This window comes from Zerene cesonia, unplaced genomic scaffold (assembly GCF_012273895.1).
Source record: "Zerene cesonia ecotype Mississippi unplaced genomic scaffold, Zerene_cesonia_1.1 Zces_u003, whole genome shotgun sequence".
NCBI classification, from domain to species: domain Eukaryota; kingdom Metazoa; phylum Arthropoda; class Insecta; order Lepidoptera; family Pieridae; genus Zerene; species Zerene cesonia.
Window position 1 is genome coordinate 1,501,059 of NW_024045133.1, and position 7,603 is coordinate 1,508,661.

Genomic DNA, 7,603 nt, shown 5'->3' on the forward strand with positions numbered 1-7,603 from the left:
TTGTTTGATACTATATATAACCATAGGATTTTATTTAAAAACTGACTTGCACCTTAATTACGTCTTTTCACCGGAAACCTAATAGTGGGTCTACACGACACAAACTTAGTTTGCACAAATATATTGCAACGCCATATGTTTGCGAAACGGCGCTTGTAGACGTGAAGTTTGAGATACTTCAAAGTTATTATGTACTAGCTGCGCCCCGCGGTTTCACCCGCATAGGTCCGTATGCCGTAGGAATATCGGGATAAAAAGTTGCCTATATGTTATTTCAGTTGTCCAGCTGTCGACGTACAAAATTTCATTGCAATCGGTTTAGTAGTTTTTGCGTGAAAGAGCAACATACACACACACATCCTTACAAACTTTCGCATTTATAATATTAGTAGGATTGCGCATCAGGAAGTTGTTGCAGACATTTTGTTTGGCCGATCTGCATGTTCGTGCTACTATTTCATGTTAGTTTTCTGTGGTAGTACTGCTCCAGTGTGAGCTGGCCCAATTCGTACCAAAGCGTGCTGGACCCCCACTTATAAAATGTTTTATAACCAAACTAGGTGCACGCCCCGGCTCCGCCCGGATAGTTATTTATCGTGATTGAAATTAAACTATCCTGTCTTTTAAGTTGGATCAAACTGCACGTGGTGTGCAAATTTGATTAAAATCGGTTGAGTAGTTTAGGAGTGCATCGCGGACAATTAATGTGACACGTATTTTATATATATTTATGATTTCAAAATTTGTATCATAATATACAAATACGTAATATAAAATGTGATGTAATTGTTAACCAACGCCTGCCCAAGCTTATACAACGAATTTGAATTAGAATTGAATTTAAATGTTTGTAATTAATTAACATGAGAAATTTTAATGAATAGTTAATAAATGCGAAAGTATGTTTGTATATTTCTCACGTCGTAATGGGGCGATTTTATGGTAATTTTGGTTCTTGGAGAGAGGCGTGATGAAGGCTACTTACAACCACAGTAAAACATCTTATTCATATGAGAAGAATTAAGATGGAATTCGTATTTTAATCAATCTAATATTCCGGTAGATGGCGCTATTGTCAATTTGGGCCTAGAACGAATCACTAGCTTTAAATGCAAGTGTTTGTTTTTCATATCGCAACAAAAACCGATATCCCTTTCCTTTATTCCTCTCGTCAATCCTTTCTTGATACTTTTCCAGTTTGAAGTCGGCAATCCATTTGTAGAGGTCAGGTCTGAAATTGACCTTACGCCTCTCCAAATGTTCATGGCGGTGGTAGCGCTTACTATCAAGTGACTCACCAGCTCCTTTGCCGACGTTGATTAAATAGCTAGGGTCTAGACAGTGACAAAGGTTACTTCTTGGCAAAGTACCTACAACATCTCATTCATAGAGTAAAGCAATATACTGATCCCATTTCTTTGAGGAAAATGAATATATCTGCCTTGAATAACTTCAAAAATTCCTATAGATGGCGTATATTGTTGGTGTTTTATTACTATTAATTTTATAATTACTTACAACTAGAATAAATCAACTAATATTACCATGACACCAGCAGCATCTGAAATATTGCTTATGTTCAGTTTAGCTTATCTGCCGCTTTAAATAACAAATAAAGTACTGAATAGGCTATCAGCTTCCCAAATTATGAAGTGACAGTGTAACTTGGATGGAAAATAAAACACAAGATCGCTATAAATAAATTTTACTTAATACAACTCTACAAAACACATTCATTGTTTACTCAGAAGCACCACGGTAGTGCTTCATGTTGACCAGCACCCAGGCAGGGATAGAGAGCCAGCCCACCAACATGCCCAAAGAGAGTGTGACGAGTTCCTAAAAAAAGGGCATAAACTTTCAGTTTATAATTTTGATGAAATAAAATGTTACTCATTTAATAAATTAGTTGCGAGTAGTCGGACAGATCCTGAGTATTCTAGCTGTGAATACCCATTTGACAGTGAGTAAAAGCCAAGTATGTGTGTTCAATTGTTGTGGGGTTGTGATACCTCCAATGTGATACGGCCCAATTTGTGTCTAAACATGGTCGACTCCTACAAAAGCTTTAGTTACAAGGTAAATATAGACAGTCCCAGGGTTCAAATCACACAGTGCCTGTTCCTGTGTGATTTCTGGGATAAGAACTTCATCTCTCTCCTTCTCGGGTCTCAAACTATCTTTGCATCACATTTCATGCAAATCGGTTCAGTGGTTTAGGTATGAATAAGGAAATAGACAGTATCATTAGCATTATTAATACTAGATTATAGAAATTTTTGATAAACTTGTTTAGATTCAATTAAAAGATAGTACTTCCTATACAATTAAATCACACTAATATCATAAATGTGAAAGTTTGATTGTTTGGATGTCTGTCCGTTAATGATGCTGAAACTACTGAACGGATTTTGATGAAATTTTGTATACAGAGAGGGTATGAGATGACTTCGATGATAGAATACTTTTTATCTGGGTTAAATGCTCCCATTGGATAAAATTGGAACTTTGATATCCAGGCGGAGCCGGGACGAGTGTCTAATGTTATATAAAAATATAAAAAAGCTATGTAATCTTTAGTACTTTACATTTTTTACATTACACTTTAAGTTTTGTGTTAAGTGTGACTCAGTTAATTAATTTATAGGTATTTAAGTGATAATTAAGGAAACAATTAACTAATTAGGTATTATGGGAAAACGATATCAAAAGCACAAAATTTCAAATGACTTCAGCTACCATTAAAAATAAGTACGATAATATTATCTTAATTTTTTTTTTATAATGCATTATACATAAATTTAATTCTTTCACAATCTTATAAAAAGGCTAAATTAACAAAGGTTTAGGTATATTGTTGTCAAATACAATTGTATTATAAATTTCGATACAATGATTTCATAAAGGCTAAACTGAATACGACCAAGATGTTATCAATAGATATGAAATTAGTGTTGAAACATAACCTCTTGACAAAGAATTACGTAATTATTTTTAACGCAAATTAATCGTTGATGAGTGTTCAATATAAAAGCGTTTATGATAAATACCAGAAAAATATGGAAAAATTGTATTAAATCATTAGTTATACCATGTTATTGAGTATTTAAAGTAGTCAATACTTACTCCTTTAGAAACCTTGTTTCTAGCGGGAATGGCGATGCCGCTCATGTTTCTCACTTGAACGGCATTTTTAGCGACTTGTGGGGTCTTCAAGAGGCTTCTGATAGCGAGCATTTTGTGATTTTTTTATTAGCGCAGTGCAGCAAAACAGGCGTAATAAAATCGAACCAGTATTTTTTATGAAGAGGAAATGTCACTGTCAACTTTAACTTTAATCAATTTAAGAACGGTAAGAGACTAGGCTTTTTGTCTGCTGTAGATTATTGCTAGCACAGATACTATAATTGCTAGTTTAAAGTAAGATTTTCCAACCGGTTCGATTTTAAGCAAATTTTGAACAAAAATTGCCTCAACTTATTGTGATCTTAACAGAGAATAGACTATTGCAATTTTGTATGACGATAGTTTCTTGTATTATTTAAATTGGGTCAGTAATTTCAGTAAATACCAATGGCGCTCGCTGTTTTCAATTCATTATTAATTTAATCTATTGAGGTGATTGTTATAAAATTAGAAATTTCGTGTATTTAACTATGTATCTATGTAACTATGTATTTAACATTGATATAATGTCATTTATATACAGGATTGTCAGTACTCGCTAATCCTACTAATATAATAAATGCGAAAGTTTGTATGTGTGTGTGTGTGTGTGTTTGTTGTTCTTTCACGAAAAAGCTACTGAACTAATTGCAATGAAATTTGGTACGTAGACAACTGGACAACTGTAATAACGTATAGGCAATCTTTTTATCCCAATATTCCTACGGGATACGGACTTACGCGGGTAAAACTGTGGGGCGCAGCTAGTCCTTTATAATTTTAAGAAATAAATCCATTCAAATACACACAATTATAAAACAAGCAAATTTATTTAAAAATTTATTATTAAAATAACGTAAAGCTTATTCAAGTACTTAAAGTAACTTAAAAATATTGTCTTCTGCGAAACTCAAACATTCTGTGCTCAAACTCATTTTTCATACTAGCTACATTTCACTGGGACACTTCCATTGACTGTGGTCCATCTGAAAAAAAAACAATATAAAAATATTTAAAAAATTGGCATTATGTACTTCCAAGTAATTTGAATACAAAATTTTATTAATATTGATGGATAACCTTTCTGTGCATCTAGTAGCTGCTGTGATTTTTATTTATTGTCTATGAGTTATAAATTAAACTGGAGTCATTCGCGAACGCAAATGTGCTCAGTCTAATGTTACATTGTAATATAATCAGTCTAACTTATATTATAAAAAGAAAAAAATTTATGTTTTTGTATGTGTGTTTGTAATGTTTTCACACAAGAACTACTGATCCGATTAAAACATCGTCAGGAAGCTGCAACTTAACTGAGTGACATAGGCTGTATATGTACCACTAACTTTGACTTTAACGAAAAATATAATAATACGAAACGTAGTACAAAATTGGTTTTTTGCATTTTTTTACATCTCTAGCTTCGCTCAACCAGCGAAACCGCTCCGCTAAAGTGGATATTTGTATCTCTGAAACCATAATCTTACACGTGGGTGCGGTTGGCAACAGTGGACGGGGGCCTAGTTAGGGGTGTACACGTGAAGTTTTCAGAATTCATCCAATAGAAAAAAGAATGTATAAAAACTAAAAACTATAACTGCAACACATAAAAAAAAAACTATAACTATAACTCCCGTTGAGATTAGTGCACTATCGGCGAACAGCCCTGTATATATATATACAATTGCGTTTTTTAGAGCGAAACTAACCTCCCGACCCGTCGTTGAACATAAACTCGTCCTGGTACTCTTTCAGGAACTGCTCAGACCTGTGCTCGTCGAGGAACAGCGAGTAGACCTTCTTCACGTCCTCCATACTCACCTGTGGAACGAAACGAACGAACGAACGAACGGATGAATGAATGAATGAACGATCCGATGAATGACAATGAAAGTAGAGTCAGTGTTGCAAAAAAAAAAAAAACAAATGAATGCACGATTGAAACAAACATTGAAAAAAAAAGATATCTTAAAAGTTAATGTTCATTCTCTCATTTAGATTGTCACCAAAACCATTTCTTTCGTATGTTGAGTTTAGTTTCGTAGTTGGTAGAGTTTTAATTCTATGAATAAAAGCTATCAATAGCAATAACACATATAACGTCTTAAACCCATTAGCCTGTAAAAGTTATCTACCCCCCCTCAAAAAAAAAAACTTTAAAGAAAAAATAAACCTAAGATTTCCTCCCAAAACGAAATCTTTCCCACCCCCTTCGTCCACTTTTCTACCCATCGCTCACTCACTAACTCACTCACTCACCTCGGCGGCCTTCCTCCTCTTGGCGACGAGGGAGGCCGTGGTGATCAGCTGTATGGCGTATCGCAGCGAGGTCTCGGTGGCCACGCGGGTGAGCACCGTGAGCGCGTCCGCGGACATCTGGCAGTCTTCCTCTTCGCATCTGAACGTAGTCATGTATTTGTCAAAACAGCCTATAATTATGCGCTAACCCAGACTGTTTTATATCTCTGTATCGAATTGCATACACGCTTAGGCTAAGCTTTCTTCGAGCGAAAGAGTAAACACCATACACTCACCCATCCACCCATATATATATTAACAAACTTTCGCGTTTATAATATTAGTAAGAAGTAGGATGGTATATCCAAACACAGCCTACCCTGCTTTTTCTTAACACATTCGTATTCCATAGACAAACAAATCGTCTATGACACACCATAGTCTGTGATTTAGTCAAATTTCGTCACTGTCTATCTACACATAATATAACCAATTTCATCTCACACCATCTCCTCACTCGCTTTTGTCTATTTCCTTTAGCCCACCATTCTCCGGTCCATTCCTTCTTTCCACTCGTAATCCTTGCCTTATCCATTATCCCTTAATAGCGGGCAGCGCATTCGCAGAGGCGAATATCTCTGGAAATATCCATGAGCGATGTTGATAGCTGACTATCAGGCTCACCATCAGCTCAGCTACCCACTTATGTCATAACCAGGGCACAACCCTGCAAATGTCCACCGGGCACTGATGATGACTCATCATCAGCTTAGCTACCCACTTATGTCATAACCAGGGCACTATCCTGCAAATGTCCACCGGGCACTGATGATGACTCATCATCAGCTCAGCTACCCGCTTATGCTATAACCAAGGCACTATTCTACAAATGTTCACGAGCGACAATGATCGGGTGACCCACCATCAGGTGACCCACCAGCTGCCCGCTATGACATAATCGAGGCTCTACTCTGTGTACGCACAAGGTCGATCCACCAAATCAATTGCTCATTTGACCCGCTTATACCATAAAGGCCACCACTCTGCGAACGTCCATGGGCACAGACGATGTTTCCCCTCCCCCCCCACCCCCCCACTCACCGTATGTTGAGTATCTCGCGCAGCTCGTGCGGCGCGTAGGGCGCGGTGGGCACGATGATCATGCGGTCGAGCAGGTCCAGGGGGATGCCGTGCGGGCTGCGGTAGGCGGTGCCGCGGATGCGCGTGATGCCGCGGTTCGTCGCCATCATCACCACCGGCGCGCTCTCCGACTCCAGCGCGCGGTTCAGGAACGAGAAGCACTCGATGTCGAGCATGTGCGCCTGCGGAGGGGGGGGAGGGGGAGGAGCGGAGAGCGGAATGGGGGAAGGGGGTATTGATTTAGTTACTTTTTTCTGTAGCCAAGGAGCAGGCGGGCAAACTGACGTTCACTTATACATAAATATCTAACATCCTGCTCCTTTATCTTGAATATTTTATTCCTTTTCTCGCTATGTTTAAAAAAACATATGTTGTTTTCTATTATTTATACATGTTATAATACAGAGCTACTGACAATCCAGATATGTCGATAGGGTACCACTGAAAATCAGAGCTAGGGCGTTAAGTCTCAGGTTTCCTGAGTGGCATCCCTTTTTGGCACACACAGCCACATATCATTGCTAAGTGTAAATTTAATTTTTTTTTTCTCTTATTTTTTTTATTTATTGTATGTTACTGTTTTCTGTTATGATCTGTTGTGTGCGTGTGTGTGTGTGTGTGTATGTCTGTGTCAAAATAAATGTTCTTCTTTCTTTCTTTTTTTCTATTTTGTATATTGTGTGTGGTCTCATATTATTGACAGACAAAACAAATGAACCACTAGCTCGACCAATTTATCGGGTGTGAAGCCGCGGGAAAACGCTAGTGAAATATAAATAATGAAAAATTCGGCAAAACTACTTCGATAGCACATCATACTCACACAAAAACATGTCTTTTGTTTTTTTTGCATATTTCTTTTTGTATGTATCTTTAGTTAATATGTCCTCTCTCTCCTTCTATTTTAATACCTCTGCCCGGCATGGGTTGCTTGGAAGAAATTGCTATTGAGCCGTTAAGCTGCCCTTTGCACGTTATATCCTATTTTTTTGTCTTATTTAATGTTTCATGTGTGAAACAAAGAACATTTCATTAATTCATTCATATCCCTTTCCCTTCC

The 7,603-nt window shown here is 37.2% G+C and overlaps 1 protein-coding gene across 1 annotated transcript in view; it reads right to left on the minus strand.

Annotated features, from left to right (window-relative positions):
• Nucleotides 1–3,992: 3,992 nt before the first annotated feature.
• The window catches only part of LOC119838583 (ruvB-like helicase 2), an 8,409-nt gene continuing 4,798 nt past the window's right edge, over nt 3,993–7,603 (minus strand). The window contains exons 6-9 of the mRNA XM_038364572.1: nt 6,505–6,553; nt 5,425–5,563; nt 4,875–4,986; nt 3,993–4,151 (exon numbers count right to left, since the gene is read on the minus strand). Coding sequence (XP_038220500.1) covers nt 4,120–4,151; nt 4,875–4,986; nt 5,425–5,563; nt 6,505–6,553 — 332 coding nt within the window. The 3' untranslated portion in view covers nt 3,993–4,119. The remainder of the gene's footprint in view (nt 4,152–4,874; nt 4,987–5,424; nt 5,564–6,504; nt 6,554–7,603) is intronic.